We start from the raw sequence: 20,629 nt of genomic DNA, 5'->3' as shown, positions 1-20,629 counted from the left end.
TCCGAAATTTATGTGTGACGAGGAAATTTTGTTTATGCGAGGCATAAGCGAAAGTAGTAGATGGAATCTGATAAAATATTAATTGGACTAACTAGCACAATACATAAAAATTTCATAAATTTCTGATTGATAGTTCAAATGATTAAGCCCAAAAACAAATATGACTGCAGACAGGCACAAAATCAAATCTGATCCTTGATGTTTAAAGTGTATTTTTATATAAGTGTAAGTGAAATTTTTCAATTCTAAGGACATATTTTATTTTTCTCTTTTCTTTATAAATACAAAGCGTCCCCTACTTTGGTAGTCAGGAAGCAAAAAGAGTAATACTAAAAAATTAAAAAATAAGAACAGAAGTTTAAAAAACATTCGTACATATTCAAAGTTTTGTGGGCAAACATTAATGACAATTGCTGTACCCAGTACATTGCTAATTCTTGTGTTATTACTTTATTCATAATTGTAAGAAATTTCAAATAATAAGAATAGATTTCTATATTTTAACAAAGCTCAATTTTATCAACTTTTCATTAACGAAATTTGTACAAAACATTACAAGTTCTAAGGATTATAGAAACAGATATATATTTCTAATTTCTAATTAGCAATGTAATTAGAAACCGATCCTTTCTAAAAACACATTAAATCATGTAATCAATTGACTTATTACATAAATTGTTGCTTATGAAAATATTTTTTTCCTTTCTCTCATTATAAGCCTGATTAATTAGAAACATGTTAATAAAATGGAAGACAACCATGATTTTCCTGTAATTCTGTTATTTTTATTATATCAAAAAATATTGATTAAAAAAATAAATAAATTGATAGATATAAAGCAATGGAATAAGATATTTCTTACATCTTTTGTTTCTTCCGTGCTTTTTCATAATTTGAGAGGGGCTCATTCTGCAAATACACTTTGACTCCAGCAGCTAGATTATCAAAAAAATCCAACCAATCGATTGTCGCAATATCTAAAAAGAAATTTTCCTTGTCGGATTCCTTCAAAGTACTGTTGAGTTTCAATAAAGATTTATTATCAAACAGCCACTCATTAAATATAAATGGTTCAAGCCTGGCAAGAGATTTGTTTATATTTGTATGAAGCCTAATGAGTCTGAAACAAACATAAAACATTTTAAAATAAAGTTTTTAAGAATTTAAATCTAAATTTTATAAATATTTAAATTAATATATAGAGAATCAAATAAGAATAAATCCTTCATACCTAAAATATTCTTATGGATATTTTAACTAAATAAGTATGTTTTGTAATTTCTTCCATTTAAAATCAATTAAACTATTTATTTTATATTAAATATAATTAAATTAAATTAATTAAAAATGTAATTTATAATTTCCCTATATTTTAACTACGTACAAGCAGCAGAATCACTTTTATTAATATTAAGGTGTTAATGACATATCATTTATAATATCAAGAGAAAGATGCAATGGTAGAGGGTCGACAACCAACCTTTTGCTTGAAACTATTAAAGAATCAATAACCACACTCTCTTTGAATATGACATCATAACTTTATTGCTAATATTTTAATTGCAATATTTTTGTTTCCGGCAAAGTGCACCGTAGCCACAGAGGGCCTATTGTATCCTCTGCTCAGAGCAGGCCAATTACCTTTGTGAATCTGGATATTGTGTCCACGGTCCACTGTCTTACAAAGTTTAGGGTCCAAGATGCGATCCTTACCGAAGATAAGGAATTGTGTCCTTGCTACTGCATCACATCTACAAATGATGTGGTAGGCAGTCTCATCATCCTTTCTGCAGAACCTGCAGATAGGGGCTCTATTAGTCTCATTTTATAGAGATGCTTATTCAACTGACAGTGTCCTGTGTATAGACCTGTCACCCATCTTAAAGTACCTCTGTCCATATTAAGAAGAGTGTTACTTCTTCTCGGGCAGGATACCTTGAGGAACAACTTTGACTGTTCTAGTCCTCTGGTGTTTCTCCAGAGTAACCCAGCCTTCCCCTCAGCAATGATTTTTATATGCCTCTTCGCATGGCTGAGACTATTCCCACATAAGAGGTCAGGTGTAAAAGGAGTGGTCTCAAATCCTTTCCTATAAAGATAGTCTGCTCGCTCATTACCTTTACCTTTAATGCCTTTATGACCAGGCAACCATTCTTCTACCTGCACCTTGTTGGCCAAGAAAAGAGAGTTTTAATTAACCTTACACTCTCCCACTAATTTAGAACAGGCTACATAACTACACAGCGTATAAATGGGTGAAAATTGAAACATTAATAATTTATGTTTATATTTCTTAACTTCCAATACACCATCCTAATAAAAAAAGATAAGAAAAACCCAATATGCAAATGTTTGGGTTAAATGAAAAAAACAATCCCTCTGGATGCTGAATTAGCAGTGGAGGGTAGTAACTAATGAAAGGAAACAATGGTAAAGGAATAACAGAAGTGTCAACAAATTCAATTTGATGGTGAGTTTGAACTCAACCAGAAGGAAATACACTATTTTTGTAGCTGATATTTCTCAACCTAAATACTAATCACTGATTAAACTCCTTTTTCATAATACTTACTACTTCATAGCGATAAGATATAGAAAACGATGGAATATTAAAGTAAATCAAACCAAGAAAAATGAGGTAACTTTCTTCTAATTACGAAGTTGAGAAAGTTGAGAATCATGGTATAAGTCCAAAATCTATCAATGTTTCAAACATTTACAAAATTATAAACTAAATCAAATTACAACTTCCTTTGATTATATTGTTTCTTTTTTCCCATTAATTTTCAACTTGTTTACTAGATGTTACTAACCATTCAACCAGAACAGACCCACCCAAACAAAACATTAATTTGGTTCTTATCTCATGGTCTCTGATTCATTGTATTGACGAGGAATTGAAAGTAAGTTTTGTCACTTATAATAATGTAATTAGCCACTATAGAGTTCTTAACTTAAGTAAAATTTTTATAGTTTCACCTGTATGATTCTCAATAGGCCATAGATTTGAAATTTCGAACTAATACAGAAACAAAAATTGTAGGGTATTTTATATCTTAATCAAGTATAAAAAACAAATATATATGTAATAAAGTAAGAAATCAATAAATTGTTTCTTTCTCATAACCTCTTCATCCTTCTAGTATTGCATTATATGCTTCACATTTAACTTAAAAAAAACAAAACATAATAATCCACTAAAAAATAAGGGGCGAACTCTTCTGGAAAATACATTTTGTGAGAGCTGGAAAAAAGAGCAATCTATAAAGCAAATATAGCTGTAGTTCTCCAATGCATTTGAATTAAGTTCCATTATCATAAATATAATCTGGAGCAAGGAATAAACATAATAATTAAAAATATTCCTTGCTGGTTAAATAAATTTCAAAAGCTAAATATTGCTCTTTATTTTATCAATCCCTACAGTTACAATAACCATCTTACTAAAATGAACACACTTACATAGGCCTACCACCAGCAACTTTAGTTACAGTATCAAGAATGTATGCTGGAATCCAATGGAAAAATATTGCAGACAATTTAAACAAGAACAGTGATGGCAACAATTTTAGAGTTGGATACCAGGCAGCTGATTTTAATGGGTACTTCTCAAGAATCTCTTCCATGTGTGGAGTTAGGATGTTCCAACGGAAAGGTTTGTGGGTACTGGATGTCAAGTGGAAGATAGGAGTCTCACTAGGCCTAAAAAGAAAAAAAAAATTAGTAAAAAATCAAACCAATCATAAATAAAGACAAGTGAATGCTTTAAAGCTATCAGTTAGTCGAAGATTTTCAAGATAGGAAAAAATAAAAATTAATAGTAGTTGTTAATTTCTATTAATCTAAAGAATTTTCAAAGTAGTTATTTTTTTAGTTTTGTTAAGTAATTATTGATTTATAGTATTTTTCTGTTAAATTCTAAATTAAGCACAATAACCTGGCTGTAGCAGCATGGTATGCTCCAACTAAGATCCCATTTACTACAACATCAACAGGAATATAATCTGCTATCAGATCTGGGTTTGCTGGCAGCCTCCTCACAACACCTTTCCCAGCACCCATCAAAAACCCTTGGGGCCCATTCTTTGAAGCAGTCCAGCCAGGTATAGGTTCCTTCCAAGCACCAACAACTAAATCACAAATAAGAGATTATTAAAAGAATTGGAGGAATAAACATTCATATGATCATGATATAAGCGTATATTTCCAATAGAATAAACAAATATTTAAAAAATCAAACTTACTCATGCTGGGCCTAACAATACAAGAAGGAAAGGAGGAAATAGAAGCAACTACTTCTTGTTCAGCAAGTGCTTTAGTAAAAGTATAAGTGTTGACATAGCTCCCCAACAACCTGGAAAAAAATATATAATGTTCACTAAAAATTAATAGAAATAAAAAAAACCCATAAACATTTGGCTTACATCATAAACAAATAAATAGAACAATCTAAAATTCAAAAGTAATTAAGACCTTTAGGAGAACTATGATGGGTTTCTAGTGGTGCCCAGTGGTTACTAAGTAGTAGTCATTGGTACCCAGACCATCCAAAACCCTTTCGGTAGAAATAAGAGAATGGCGGAACCCCTACATTATCATTTGATGCAAATAAAGTGATTCATCTTTTCAGGAAAAGCTGAAAGCTAGGATACCTACACAACACCTTTGCAAAATTTGAATAAAATCTAAGATGTTCAACACTGTGTGGCCCATTCCTAAATTATTTTGCATAACTCTGGTTAACAACCAGTGCTCTAGATGAACATAATTAAAATGAATTTTATTTAAGTATCAACTTTTCCCAATATAATATTCATTTAAAATGAAATTTCATTGTTACTTGCATTATCAGCATATGATAGCAATTATCAATAAGACGAGATTCACAATTAGAAACCCAAGATAGAATTTTAAAAATATTTAGCCATGGTTGGTTTTTAGTTTTTTTAATTCAATTGTAAACCACTTTTTAAAGCAATTAAAATTATTAAACATACATTGTTGTATGTTATAGTTATACATTAATTGTATCTCTTTTTTATTTTCGGAATTATGTCAATATTGGTCGAATATAGTAATTAATACAGACTATCATGCCAAAGTTTTCTAATGTAGCCAGCCCCTAAGCATTAACAAATAAGAAACTCTTTGACTAGGCTAACCTATTCAAAACCATTCAAGTATACTTGCTATACAGAAAAGTGAAGCTATTTCTGCTTATTTCAGTTTCATTTACTTCAAGCAATTCTTTTAAATATATACCATAACTGTCCTATGTCTCAAATCAAATCGTGATATAATGAAAGAACTAAAATACCAAAACAAAGGAAATAAAGATAATGAAACATTTTATCACTGCATAATATTTTTAAATAGGAGGAAACTCAATGAGGCAGTTAATCATGGTGAGGTTTAGATATTTCTATGGTGTAAATTACTCAGAACAAAACCAACAATATATAAATACCAATAAAAGGTCAAAAAGGACAAACATACTTGTTAGTAACTTCTTCTAAATCAGCATCACTAACTGTGCTGGCTATTTCTATAACTTTTTCAGCGGACTCAGGAACAGGATAAATTTTTTCTTCTGCACTGGTTAAATGTGAATTAACATAAGCACTTGAAACATGCAAAAGAGCCTAAAAATATGATTTAAAACTCTGTATTAACATTTTTCAAATAAAGGAAAAATTAATGAATATAATTAATGAGAAAAAAAAAATTTTAAATTACCTGCAAGTTAGTAAGTTCACGACAGAATTCAATAACTCGTTTTGTCCCAAGTAAATTAATACTGACAGTTTCTTTCAGATCTGCTTCAAAATCAAGTGTAGCCGCTGAATGAATGACAACATGAACTTCAGGTTTCAATTTTTCTCTGTCTTCTGGACTCATACCAAGGTGATCCTGACCAACATCTCCACCAACTGCATGGAGCTTGGTATATACTCCTTCACCTCTCTCTTCTGTCAGTCTTTTAAACACCTAATCAATGTTGAATAGGTTAAAAAAAATAATAAGCAAATAAAAAAATAAAAACTTACACCCAATAACTAGTTTAGTGTGACTTGTTGCCATGAAAATGCCCACAAAGCTGTAATCTTGATTTTTAACAAACACTTAAACTCTATGATTTCCTTTTGGTTTATTATTTTGAATAATGGAATTACCTTATTAATATATCAAACAATATGTAACCCTCTCCCACTCAATTTGAAATTTTACATTTCAATATATGTAGAACCTAAAATCGAATAAAAAAAAAACTTATTTTGTTCCAAAATGACAGCAAGATAGAGGTTATATAAGCCATTTATGAAAAGATAATATTCTCAATATATAAAAATAGCTATAGAACAGAGTAGAATAATTACAGAGTGATTTCTTTCCTAAACTACGTCAACAAGGTCTTGTTGACAGCAATAAGCAGGAGACTAACAAGTGAACAGAAATTGTTCTGGGTGATTACCAGAGTGGTTTTAGATTGGGAAGGTCAACTATAGACCAATTTTTTCAGTGAGGCAGATGCAGGAAAAATGTAATAAAACAATGTAACTTTGCCTGTAACATCATTTGTTTGTGGATTTCAGATAAGCCTATGACTCCATCTAGTAAAGTACTAGATTAAATTCAAAATAGAGACATGCTTCAGATGTAGCCACAAGGGAAATAAAAAACAAATAGTAAAGAAACAATCAAGAATTAGATGACAGCATTTTCAGGAGTGCTATAAGAATTTCTAAGGGAAACTAAAGGTCTAGATGTAAAAATTAATGGAGATAAAAATAAGTACATACAGAGGAAGAAATGCAAAAAGGGATTTGTAGATTAAAGAGTTGTGGGGAATTCAAAAACCTAAGTAGATTAATTACCTGCGAGAATAGAATAGAATAGCATGTAAAGCAGCAGGAAACTTTTTTTTTGGTATATAGAATCTTTTGAGTTGAAGAAGTATATTCATAAAGGCAAAACGTAAAAAACAATTATAAGACTAATAGTGACTTATAAATACGAAACATGATCCCAGACTAAAGGAAGGAGAAGGATTCTCAGATATGGAAGGGATAGAAAGATATTTCATAAAATATATATACCAATCCAAGTGGAGGATCAATGGAGAATAAGGACTAACCAAAAGTTAAGAGACCTATATGATAAAAAAGCAGATTTCCCCTTCTCTTATGCCAAGTATATGTAAAATACCAGTTGTCAAATGAAAAAAAAAATGACATGGTGGATTCACTCTTCATGCACTAAGAGCCTCATATAACCAAAAAATAAATAAAGAAACAATGACTATTAGCAATGACTATTCATAAACCTAGTTTATAAAAGAATATACAGATCTCCCACATTAAGTTGAGATAAAAAATATTTGAGTTTACAGTTATTTTTTCTCTGAAATCTTAAATAGGAATCATACCAGGTGGAAATAAAAAATATATTTTAACAGTAATCATGGTGGGGATACAATCATAAATTTCAATTTTCATTTGCAAGTAATAACCAAACAAAAATATAAAAAGAGGCTGCATAAAGTGTGATAACTGGCTTTGGTTTATACTTTATATTGTAATTAGCAAGATGATTGTCTCAGATGAGAAATTCACTTTTTTCAATAATTCAATCTCAGACCTTATAAGTTTCATTGATAATGGTTGCATATTTGAGTAGAATGAGAGGTCCTTAGAAACCGGGGCCTATGACTGTAAAAATACTAAATGCAATATTTTACAAAATAAATTTACAAGGTTAGGAAAATATTATATTATGGCCGAAAGCCATATATTCTTAACACAAAATCGTTGACAAAATAAAAAAACTAAAAGACCATTTCAGTGTCAAAGGTTCCTTTAGAATTGTCACTCTATTTCTCAAAAATTCTTTTAAAAACAATGATAAGAAAGCTTTCATCATTAGTTATATTATTTTTTTTTTCATATTGACATTCGTTTAAATAAAGACTAAACCAGAAAATTTATACATTACATAAAACACTAATAATTATACAAAAAATATTTAAGCAACTAAGAGTCAGAAATTTAATTATCATAATGTATCTTGAGGATTATTAAAACTTTTGAAATATAACAGAATGTTAAGTTGGTGATCTAAATATATAAGTAAGTACTATTGTACTATTAATCTGGCATGCTTTGCGGATCTTTCGATACCTACTGGGAATGATGCCAAGCTCATTAGAATTAATGTCAGGAAGATATTCGAAGCAGCGATACCTATTCATACCATTAGCGTCATAGCTTTTAGTTCTTTTACTAATGTATTGCAAAAAATTTATTTTTTGATTAAATAAATAATTTAAAACAATCATGCAAATTAGTGTTTAAATATTAGCCAACAAGGAGAGGATTACAAATGCGTCAACTGGACAATAATGAAACTTTTTCAGAGGAATGAAGGAAAGTCTCAAAATATCAGATTCCCGCTAACATTAGAGAGCCAACGCACCCCAGGAGTCCACAAAAAATTGGGAAGTTTTAACATGTGCAAAGTACACTTTATTTTATCTTATATAATCTCTGATCTAATTAAAATAGAAAAATAAGTTTAGTAATGAAATGACACTATTGCAAAGACGAATAATTGATACAATATGTCATCAAAATATATAAGTACTCATTTAGTTTGCTAATAAAATTAAAACACTGATTTATTGGGGAAAGGTTAGCAATTGCCACACACAAAAAAAAAAAAATGATGCGATTTTGAATGGAAAAGTGCATATGTTGTAAATGCTGTTGTTGATTGTTGCTTAAAGGCGTAAAACCCTCTGGTCATCAACGCCTATGGCATGATAAAAGTAAAAAAAATAAATAAAAAATATAAAAATAAAATAAGTAAAAAACATTAAAAAATAAAAATCCAAGAGAAGTTATAATTTATAAAGAAGGCAATGTGCTTTTAAAAATTCAAACACTCGTGTAATTTAAGCTTCCTCATCTGCGAGAGCTTCGGATAAATTTGGGGTCAGTCCTATCCTATTTATTGTTGGCAAATAGTGAGTACACTCTTCAAAAATATGTCTAATCGTGAGAATTGACTGACAATATTTGCACGTTGGAGGTGGCAGTTTGTTATAATGTTGTAAATGTTTAACAGCGGTCATTTTCTGGTTGTATACTTAAAATGAACAACTTTTTTTTAAGTAGCTTTTTTTTTAAGAGCTTTAGGCTTCACTTGATGTGTAAAATGTGTGATTGCTAAAGTCTTCGTCCACAAACTTGAATACTTTTTTGCGTAGTAGATTACTTGTGGTTCTGTTAACATTAATGAGTATTTCGACATGTAATACAAAAACTTAGCGGAACAGATCCTGAATCCAAACAGTTGTTCAACCATACAATTCTTTGTAAGGATCTTTCGCACCTTTGTATCCAATATTAACAGAAAGATACATTTCTAGCAAGCTATTGCATATTTTACACATATAGGGAACGTAAGGCCTTAGAATAAAGTTTCATTTTACGTAGTAACGCTAATTTTATGCGAGTCTTAATTTATGTTATTTCGGGTATTTAATACAGTAATATACAGGACCGCCTGTAGCTGAGGGATTTGAGGCGTATGTCTCTGAAACTTCGGAACTGCAACGGCGCCGGTTTGAATACGGCCTAGGGGTAGAATTTTATTCCTGTGGCGTTGCCACGAAATAAGAACCTAACCCCTCATAGACAGAATTTTAGCCAGCAACCGTAATTTAGTGAAGTCGGTAGAAAAATATTAAATGATTTCTCTTTTGTAACATCGGAGCGCCTGGATGAATGTAGGTATTCGAACAACATTTTAATTTTAAATGGATAGAAGGAAATGGAACCTATTACTTACTATTTCAACCACAAATGTGTCGACAGGAATGCTGGATAAGTCACAGAAGCCGCGCAATAAAGATCATAGATACCAATATCGATCCTGCAATTCAGGGAAGTGCAGTGGGACTTGACATACCATGATATATTTCACATACTATTTATGCATGAAATTCTCTTTAATATCAAGGATAAATTAATGAGTATCTATTTATACCTGATTCACGAAAATGTTCAGAATCACATTTTTTTTCGCCAAATCAGTTGCTTTTTACCATAGTCCGGCAAGAGTGGAAGCTAATAGTAAAAGAGCCCAGTTTAAAAAAGTCACTTATTTCACCGCAATTTTTTATTACTTTAATGAAAAAAAAAAAATTATAGTTACTAGTCAAAATGAGGCTACCAACTAAGTTAGAGGTAATAAAAATGACTGTTGCAATACGTTACAAAAAATAATTTTCATTCGGAGCTCCATATTTTTAAAACTACCTACAACACTAAAAAACCTGTCAGCAGTTCATTTAAAGTAGAGTAAATTTGCTAAAATATGCGCCATAACAGAGTTGTTTGCATTCAGTGGTTCCCGAGATACAGGATTTTAAAAACCAATATTTCATAACAAATAATGAGTAGTTAGTGAATTTGTTTATGGAAAACTATATCACAAGAATCACTAGACGCACAAATGTCTATTAGCAAATTATTGCTAGTTGAATGTACTATTCAGTAGTTCATGATGTTTATCTTTGTAGGAGTAGTAGTTTCCATAATACAAATCTTTGATTTATGAAAACATATATTTCAGCCATTAGACGAACAGATGTCTACTAGCACTCAAATTAAAGTCAGCTGAATGTACTATAAAGTAGTTTCTGACGTTTATCTTCGTGGGAGTAGTAGTTTTTATGATATTTGCTAAAAAAAATTCACAAAATTTTGATATCTAGTCGATTAGACAAATATTTATTTTATGAAACACTATATTACAGGAACCATTAGACATACAGATGTTTGCCAGCACTAAAATTGAAGTTAGTTTCATTTAATATAAAGTAGTTTATAAAGTTTATCTTCGTGAAGGTAGACGTTTTTATGATATTTGCCTATGAATTTTTGTCAGATAACTATAAATCAATTCATTTTAGCATATATCATGGAAACTAATTCTCCCACGAAGATGAACGCCATAACCTATTTTAGACTGCAATAAACTAGCTTTAATTTGAATACATTCTTGAAAAGAAACAATACTGCTCGGGTGCCTTTCTGGACATAGCGCAACCTTTTGACCGGGTATAGCATTCCGAATTGCTTTTCAAGCTCAAATCCATATTACCCCAAACCTTATACCTTACCCTCCGCTCCTACCTCTCAGATCGTTCCTTTCGAGTTCGCAGTGGTTCTGAGTACTCAAATATGGTCCTGTCCTCTACATCCTCTTCACTGCTGAATTCCTCCAGACACATTCCTGGCAACATTTGCTGATGATACAGCTATCCTATCCTCCCATCCCGATCCTATAACAGCCTCATCCAATCTCCAAACATACCTCACCCGGATTGAGCAATGGTGAAACCAATGGCGGATAAAAGTCAATGAATCGAAATCCACCCATGTGACTTTCACTTTTTGCCGAACCTTCTGTCCACCTGTTACTCTTAATAATATACCTCTTCCCAGATCCGACACAGTGCGATACCTCGGATTCATTTTGGACAAAAGACAACCAACATACTAGACTCAAAAGACATGAACTCAACAGACGATTCAGCCAACTATACCGACTGCTCAACCGGACCTCTCATCTTTCACTAGAAAACAAACTACTAATTTATAAGACTATACTATAAGTCCGTAGGTCCAGATAGGTCGAACTATCTGGACCTACGGACTTGAACTTTGGGGAACAGCTAAACCATCTAACATCAAACGTATCCAATCCTTTCAATCCAAAATCCTTAGAACCATAGTTAATCCATCCTACTACGTTTCCAACAGAACCACACCTACCTACATATCCCTATTGTCCTTGATCTCATACCAACCAAATTCTCAAAATTCCATATAAACCTTTCCAACCATCCTAATCCTTTGGTTCAAACCTTATCAAGTTCCACCCATCCCTACAGCCCACCTAGAAGGTTGAAACGGCAGTGGCCAAGAGACTTATTAAAATAAAAATGGACATTTGGAGTTCTGGCAATGGTCAGATTCTCCACTCAAGTTGAGTGTTTGCGGCTTTAGCGCACTTGCTCAGCCTCCACTGGCTCATTACCAGTGATGCGGCGAGAGGGATGCGCTGGGATCTTTTGAGCTCTGCTCTACCCCTGACACGTGAGGGATAGAGTGGGCTCAGGAATCCTCAGGTCGATTGTGTAAATATTGTATATATTATTTTATCATTATGTTATTTTATTTATTTATTTTTCATACATAGTTTGATTATGTTCATCTTGTTTATTCTTTTGCTTGTATATATTTCAAGACTTATTTATTTCTTTTTATTTTATTTTAGTATGTATGAGATCATTCATCACTATTACCTATTGCCCACAACTGTGTGGCAGATTGTAATATCTAGCAATAAATAAATCTATCAATAAAAAAAAAAAAAAATTGAATACAGCAGACATCTGTAAGTCTAATTTTTTTTTATTCACCGATTTCGATTTATAGATACTCTTCATAATTTTAGTTTTAAATAAAATATATAAATATATATTTTTATTAGACGGAACGACTTTGAGACCGTTTTATTTTTCCCTCTGTATTCTCCACTGAGTACCGGCTTACTCATGTTGAAAGGCCTGATCTATGAAGAGAGTTCTTTTATCTCTTATCTGAATCAACTACCATCAAGACCAATCTCTGATCCATCAAACCTCAGGACAGAATGCTCCTTACTACATCCAACCATAAGAAACATCATATATAATGTGATAATGAAGATAATTCATATGCTCCAAATTTTTAGAGAATGGTCTGTTAAACAAGCAGCGATTAACTTGCAGCTTACTGTTCCAAACTGGTTGCGTAATTTAACCATAATTGTCCGATTACGCATCATCAGTCATTTCGGCGACTACGATGATGCTTATTGAATAGATGAATAATAAACCATAATTAAAGGCAGCCCAAGGACGAAGCAATAATATATACCTGCCAAGGTGAAGTAGTCAAGGTGAAGTTAAGATTTTGCGAAGCTTTCTGAACTAAGTCGGAGAGAAGCGTTTTTCTTCTTCAACAAAAAATAAAATTTTTAACATTTTTCAAGTTGAAATTTAGAAAAGTATATTGTTAAAATAGCTATCAAGCAAGAATGTCGCCACTACTGTCTGAATAATTTAAAACCCAGTAAGTGGGGAAACTTCAGGTTTGAGAATACTTCAAACTGCGAACAATATTTTATTCATAGCCACTAAAATTTAAAACCGATCTAAGTTTTATTTATTACCTAAACGACTCTCAAGACCTGTCACTAAATGCTGTTTGGTATCCAATACACTATGGGATCAAGAAAATGGGATTTTATAGATATAATTATGTGGAAGAATTAAAAAAAATAAATATACTCATCAAGTTTCAACAGGTAAGTAGAAAGTACAAAATGAAATTTTTGGGAGACTAAAATACTTCATAAAATAAATAAAGTAATTAAAACATTTTTATATAGTTTGGAAACCCCGTCAAAATTGTTGACTAATTTTAGATTTTAAATCGATTAATTGCAGAAAATGTAAAACTTATAAGATATGTTGTTCCTTAAACTATGAATCTTAACTACAATTCATTTTTTGCAGGTTCGGTCGGAGAACCAATTTTTAAAAACAAGCCGGGGGAATTTTGTGGTTTGTATCCAACGTACACTGAATACGGTTCATAACGACCTCCAAGGCGCCAGGTAGTCACATTCAGTCATTATAATCAATCATAATACGCATCATGTAAATGTGAAATAGGAATTTTTAAAAATCAATTATTGATTGCAATATATCGTCGCAATATACGATAGTCAAAATAAATTGATAAGACACTGTTTGGGGAAAAATGTCCCCATCACATTTCTATAGAATTCAAGATGAATATGAAAATGCTGCTATCTAGTGGGAGAAAAAAAGAAGTAAGCTAAGTACCCCTTGAGAATGAAGAGGTTAGAGACAAGTGCACGCAGGCTGTCAAGGACAATTAGCAGTAACTATTTGCTAAGGATGAGCAAATAGGTTAATCAACACCGCCAGGCAGGTGACTAAACCAGGATGAAGGAACTAAAGAAGACAGCAGAAGAACAAGTCCTCACTATAAATCAACATCAAGTAATTGTAATCTAATTCATTAATGTAATCAAGTATCAAAATTAATAACTGACACAATAATACAAATTGTAATCATCTTTGACAAACCATAATCAATTGTCATTAATCATCCAAAAATACAGGTATTTTATTTTGTTCATAATAGTTGTAATTTATTTCTAATACAGTTCAGTTCTTTATTCAAACCAGCCATACCAACATATAAAAATTAGTTCGGGTAATATCTCCCAACTTTTACTCTGGGGAATACCTAAACTAAAGAGACATTGAAAACCACGGGACCGGAAATATATTCGTCACTATAATCGATACCTCTTAATGTTTGAGATTATCATAAGCGATATACATATACATCTTCTACATGAGTAAGGCATGGAACAATTGTCCCTGAAGCTGTTAGATGTACATCATAAACCGTACCCTTCTCTACATTTTTACTGAAATTTTCGTTTCAAATATCTTCAGCACCAGGACATCTGAGAACTGCTACCTATTTGCATAACAGTTGGGTCGAAAGAAACTCACCGCTCCATAAATGTCTGATTTTTATTCTCCACTTTCAAAGTTTTTAGTTTATTTTGCTTTTGTAACTAAATAGGATTGTCTTTTGTTTTACATTTTTTACTTGAGTTTATACTTTTTTTTTATGATCAAATATATTTCCTAGGACTTATCAAATCTTAAATTTTATGAATTTTTGGAAATAACAATAATGACAAGGTTCTCCTAGAGTGTAGATCGTATAATTAGCTTGTGTTGTTTTTCGATAACCTTCTGTTTAATCGTTATCCTAAAAATTCTTCAACAAATAAGTAATTACCAACAATATTGATTCTAATGTTTTTTTGTTGCTTTTGCTACTTCGTAGCATCTTCAAATTTAAGAAGCTTGAGTGCGTCAAAATTATGAGAAAGTGGAGCTCAGAAAAATGGAGAGAGTCCTCAATCTAAAAAATATGAGTCATAAATTCGAAGTCAGTAATCCCAAGAACATTGAAAACAATTTTTAGAACTAAAACTTTCCACTTAGTGTTCCCATTTGACTCAACTTTATTTCATCTCTACAATCAACTGTTTCAAGATGGAGCAAACAAACATACTTGTGCCAAAAACAGAACATAAAGACAATTCTTGCTTGTCAAGCATGCTGTAGTCTCCTTTAGGAATCTAGTGCGGTAAATACTGAGCATCTCCACTATACATAGTTAAAAAAAGTCATTTAATCCAATCTTGAAGACTAATCAAGTAATATGGAAATAGTGCGTCATTGAACCAGGAGGATAGAACATCGAACCCATTCACTAACATGACCATAGACTCAAGTAAAATATTCTCCATGTAGCTTGTAAATTACTACAATTCAATTTTTATTCGATAAATTGTACAGAGGTTGAAAATTGATCGTTTACTTAAAATTTCGATTTCAAATTTTGCATTTTATTTTTGAATAAATTTTGAAATGAAAGTAAACAGTAAATAATATTCCGCAATGAAAATCTCCTGTTTTCTATATCGGTGAGAGAAAAAAAAGAAGTTGAGTCAAGGTAAACAGGTTTTTGAATTTTTTATGTCTCTCCAGGTCGACAGGTATAATTATCTTGCGTTGTTTTTCGATATCCTTTTGGACTATGAATCCTTCCCAAGGATTTTTTCCGTTTTTACACAATCTTCATTAAACTTGTAATTGGCATCAATCAAGGTAAGGTTTACTTATTTTTTAATATAAATCATTAAAAGTCAACAATTTAATAATATTTCTTCTGGCAAAATTTAACCCTATTCTTTTTCAAAAGTACATCAGAAATATGTAAAAGCAAAAATACTATTATATGATAACAGTAAGAGAACTAGTTCATAACAATCGCAATATGGAAAAAATACAAAAGTTTACAGAATGTTCAAGTCTGCTTTTAATATTTATCTAACTCTAAATTTTTATATTATCAATATTGGATTTACTACTTATAATTTTATGGAGTTAGTCACCCTGTCAACTGAATGCAATACATATACATATGCAATACATATACACATTAAGATAAACTAAGAAAATAACTATTTTAACAACTATGGTCACGCAAAATCATTAATGAGACTTGCGATACGAAATAACACACTGCGTATACGTCAACCAGTTTAACAGTCTAACCCCTATTGGAAAAACCTTTTTCTATACATTTTTAGTCATTCTCTAAGATTTTATGTGATAAATAATTTTTTTTTTCAAAAGTTTGTGGCTTTCAGATGGTACACCATACTTATAATATTTAACTACTAATTACTATAATATTATTACTCTTATTTCAGGAATTGTGGTTTTTTAACTGCGAAAAATAGTTTTCTTGTTAAGTCAATCATAGAATCCTATTATAGTATATATTTATCCACTTTCCATCACTAATGAACATGAGAGATTACTTTAAAGGAAGCCATTATGAATATTTGGTATTTAACCCCTGTCAAACTATTTTAATGAGGATTAAACCTAGGTGATATTAAAGAATATTATATTTTACAACATTTCGTTTTTAACTAAGCTTTTAATACTCTCATACGAACGCATTGTAACTCACGCACGTACGCGCACAGAACATTTTGCAAAACTTCGTTATTTGGATTCAAATGATCTTAAAACGCTTATTTCTGTTGAAAACTCAGTTTCAATTTTTTTCGCGATTGCAATAGTACATACCGCAGCACGTATAGAGGTAATTGTAAGTAATAATAAACAAATTAATTATGAGATTGCAAAAACACACAAAATCAGAAGAAATACATTAGTTTTAAAAAAAATGTAAAAAAGAAGAGAAGCTCTCAAGAATAGCATTAAGTTCTCGAACGGACCTTATAAAAGAGAACTTGAAGAGAACCGATTTTTTTTATATTCATCTGATAAAAAAAAAAAAAAAAAAAAAAAAAAAAAAAAAAAAAAAGCTTTCCCACTAATGGTTTAATCTGTCTACTTTTTTTTCAGAAAGTCGGTGAAGTGTTCTTATTTCTAAACAAAAAAAACTTATTGAACTAAATAAGCGATAACGGCATATAAGAAAAAAAGAAACATTTAAGAGTTTTATCAAAAGGACATGCCAAAGATGCGTTCAATCAAGAGATTTCGAGAGTGAACCTAACTTTTAAATTCCTATTAATATTATTACTTATTATTCCTAATAATAAGTAATTTTTTTGAACTTGGCAAGGCCTCTACTGTTATAAACTCCAAGATAGATCCACAGTGCGAGAAACAATATCTAAGTCGAGTAATATATCCTTTCCGTAACTCTAAACTCCAGCGCTGCAGCCCTTGAAATGTCACAATGTAAAATTACATTCCAACAAAGATATTCGTCAAACAACTCCCGTGCATTCGTTATAAGTGCAAAATCAAGCACGTGATTAGAAAGTTACCTTTCAATTTTTACGTAAAACATAGTCCCAATAGATCATGGACTATTACTAACAGTTTATTATCCATTTTAGTTGCAGTTGAAAATTAAGTTTAAATTTTTAGTGAGTTAAATCCATTGTAAGGACCTTACAAATTGACAGTCGTGGGGGTTGGGTCTTAGGTCCCAGAGCGCCAGGTTCGGAGTTCGATTCCCACCTGGGGCAGTTAATATTTATTTCTTGGCGCGATCCCAAGAAATAAATCTTGACACTCCCACCTTGGTTAGTACGCGGCAGCAACTCTGGTAGCTGCCAGGGGTAGGCAGAAAGGAACACTAGGCCCACTTGCCTGACTAGTTCCCCACCAGGTACATAGATCAAATACCAAAATGGTCGTAAGCCTTCTATCTCTGGTTCTATCTCAACGACATGCTGCTTGGCCAAATTAATAAATCGTGATACGCTTTTAGGCCAAGGTAAATCGTTTAGAAGTTACAGGCAACAGAAACAGAAAAAAGGAAAAGACTTCAATAAATAATTACTTCATTCCAAAGAGTTTTATGGCAGTCATAAAAGCGTGAACGTGGTAGGAACTAATTTTTGAAATTATTAGATGTTTTATGCATCTGGCTCCTACACTATAACCATTCCGTGGAATTTCCTCGGCTTTTGAATCCCCAACCTTAAAAGAAAAATTTCTATAACTTTTAATTTCGAAGCAATTAATTTAATATCTATAAAATTTATCATTATTTCGTAAAGAGGAGTCATATCGGTACTATTGTACTTTCAATTTCTTAAGTGTTCAGGTACCGATAAAAAAATATGGTAACTTAAGAGAAGATAAAAATTGATAACTTTTTCATTAAGTGTACACTGATAATTGGCTTGGCATATTTTGTCATCTCAAAAATTGAAAAAGATACATAAAAATAGCTGTAAAACTGTAGATGTATAGAAATTCAGTGTTATACAAATATCTATCAAAGGCTGCGCACATGACAATTGGAAAGGATTTCTATGAAACTTTATTTCGTGATACTAGGTCTAAAAATACTAGACACGTGTCCGAGGAATATTGCTAATGCGCATTATATTATTGTGTCCCGCCGTTGCTCTGCTTGTGTTTAGTGATTATTAAATACCAATTAATTTATTCTTTGTGTAGAATACTAACTAAACATTAACTGAGTTTAAATGTATAAACAATTAAAAAAAACAGAAGTCGCTTCCAGTAAAGCAGACAAAAAAAACTTATTTCAGAAAAATCAAGTCATATTCATTATGAAGTCTTCTGAAATTCATAAATACAACAATAATATAAAGATTTATAAACAAAAAATTAAAAATTTTTAGCCTTCATTTTGGAGGGTTTTTGTTTTACAATGTCCCGCGTTCATGAAAATACCTTACAATGCAATCCTAATTGTAACTACAATTGTCGAAAAGATTTCTAAATTTCCGTTTTTTCGACCCATACGACTATCTTTTAGATAGTATGCCTTTTCATGAAAGAAAACAATTACGAATCAAGAAATATTTCTTACACTTTTTAATTATCTTCAGTTCTAATTTATTTACGAAGGTACATATGTGTAGTCTAGACGGACCTAAATCCTTCATTCAGATTGGTAATACCGTCCCGATGTTATTATAATTTTTTTCGAAAAATCTAGTAAAGAAAAAATTTTGGGTAAAAAAAATTTTTTACGAATACAATAAAAATTGCTATTTGCGAACTTTTTGCTATTAAAAAACGAACATTAATTTTATTTCTCCATAAAACCATTCGATTTGTTTTTGGGTGCTGAATAAAAAATGTTAAATGTATTAAATGAGATAAAAATGTGAAACAAAAAAATATTTTACCTGACAAGTTTAAACAAAATATGTTTGACAGAAACCTATAAAATTGGTACACCGTTGAAACAATTCTTACAAAAAACAGACTGGCTTACGCCGCGAAATGGGTCAGCATTTTTTTTTTTAATTCGTATTTTAAGGGTTTTTAAGGACGCTTAAAACGAATCTGAACAGCTTAATTTGTAAATTTATTTCATAAATACGGGACATCAGCAAAAAAAAAGCTTGAGAATTTTCAATTTTTTATTAATAATTAAGTTCGTTATAAAGACTAAAAACCAATCTGACTTGAATTTTCCTAGACAAATTGTTTTCTATTTTTATCTATTGTTTTTGTAATAGTTTATACACTTAAACTTATCCAATGCAATAAACAATATTTTGTTCTTATTACACAAAAAACTAATAGATTGGTACATAATAACCATTAAACACATGCAGAGCAAATGTGGAAAACGAAAATTTCTAAAATTATGAAATGAATAGTTTTTCTAGGCACCTAGGGCGTATTGGCAGGAACCCTTGGATACGTGTATAATATTTTCGACGTGCTATTAGTGTATTAAGGTATTTCAATTAAAAAGACTAAAATATTCAGGAGTTCTACAGAAATTTTTGGCAAGAAAAATCATATTTATTGTATATTGTACAGGTTACAAATAAAAAACTCGTGAAATGAAATAGTTCAATTTGTTTTTTGAAAAAGTTGAAAAGATGTTAATTTTATTTATTATGAAATTTTTCCGCCCCCACTCCACCGTCTCCACTACTCTTGGTTACTGAACAAGGGATTTGTTTATCTGTACCTATTTACGGGGAGGTCTTGGTTCGCGACACCCAGAGGAACCGGTGTCGACAGAGCATTGCCCCTACGATGGTGAAAGGATAATATACAGTACCAGGGTCATTGAACTCACAGTTGGCTATTAAAGCTACGCTCCGTAGCAGCAGATTTTTTATTTATTATAAGTAGGAATGGTATTTGTTAGTAAAATAATAGCAAAATCTTAGTGCACAAAAAAAAAAGAAACAAAATACAAGATTAAATACAACTAATAAAAAAAAAAAGCAACTTGGAGTAACTTTCAAATATACAATGGTAATAGAATACGTAACATGCAATAATGTTACAATGTTTATATATACACAAACATATATATTAGTTATATACAGATACATATAGATTTCTATTTAAATAATAATGCATTTTGTGGATAAACAACATTTATTTGATCAGTTC

The 20,629-nt window shown here is 31.1% G+C and overlaps 1 protein-coding gene across 2 annotated transcripts in view; it reads right to left on the bottom strand.

The window, feature by feature from the left end:
* LOC106687091 (putative fatty acyl-CoA reductase CG8306) overlaps positions 1-20,629 on the bottom strand; it is a 39,735-nt gene that overhangs the window by 855 nt on the left and 18,251 nt on the right. For both annotated transcript variants that reach the window (XM_014430773.2, XM_014430774.3), the window contains exons 3-8: positions 5,737-5,988; positions 5,497-5,642; positions 4,245-4,354; positions 3,938-4,130; positions 3,463-3,702; positions 863-1,120 (exon numbers count right to left, since the gene is read on the bottom strand). In XM_014430773.2, coding sequence (XP_014286259.1) covers positions 863-1,120; positions 3,463-3,702; positions 3,938-4,130; positions 4,245-4,354; positions 5,497-5,642; positions 5,737-5,988 — 1,199 coding nt within the window. The remainder of the gene's footprint in view (positions 1-862; positions 1,121-3,462; positions 3,703-3,937; positions 4,131-4,244; positions 4,355-5,496; positions 5,643-5,736; positions 5,989-20,629) is intronic.

Source organism: Halyomorpha halys, unplaced genomic scaffold (assembly GCF_000696795.3).
Source record: "Halyomorpha halys isolate HHAL.00 unplaced genomic scaffold, Hhal_1.1 Scaffold913.1, whole genome shotgun sequence".
NCBI classification, from domain to species: domain Eukaryota; kingdom Metazoa; phylum Arthropoda; class Insecta; order Hemiptera; family Pentatomidae; genus Halyomorpha; species Halyomorpha halys.
The sequence above is the reverse complement of the archived record's forward strand: the minus strand, read 5'-3'. Positions and strand labels throughout refer to the sequence as shown.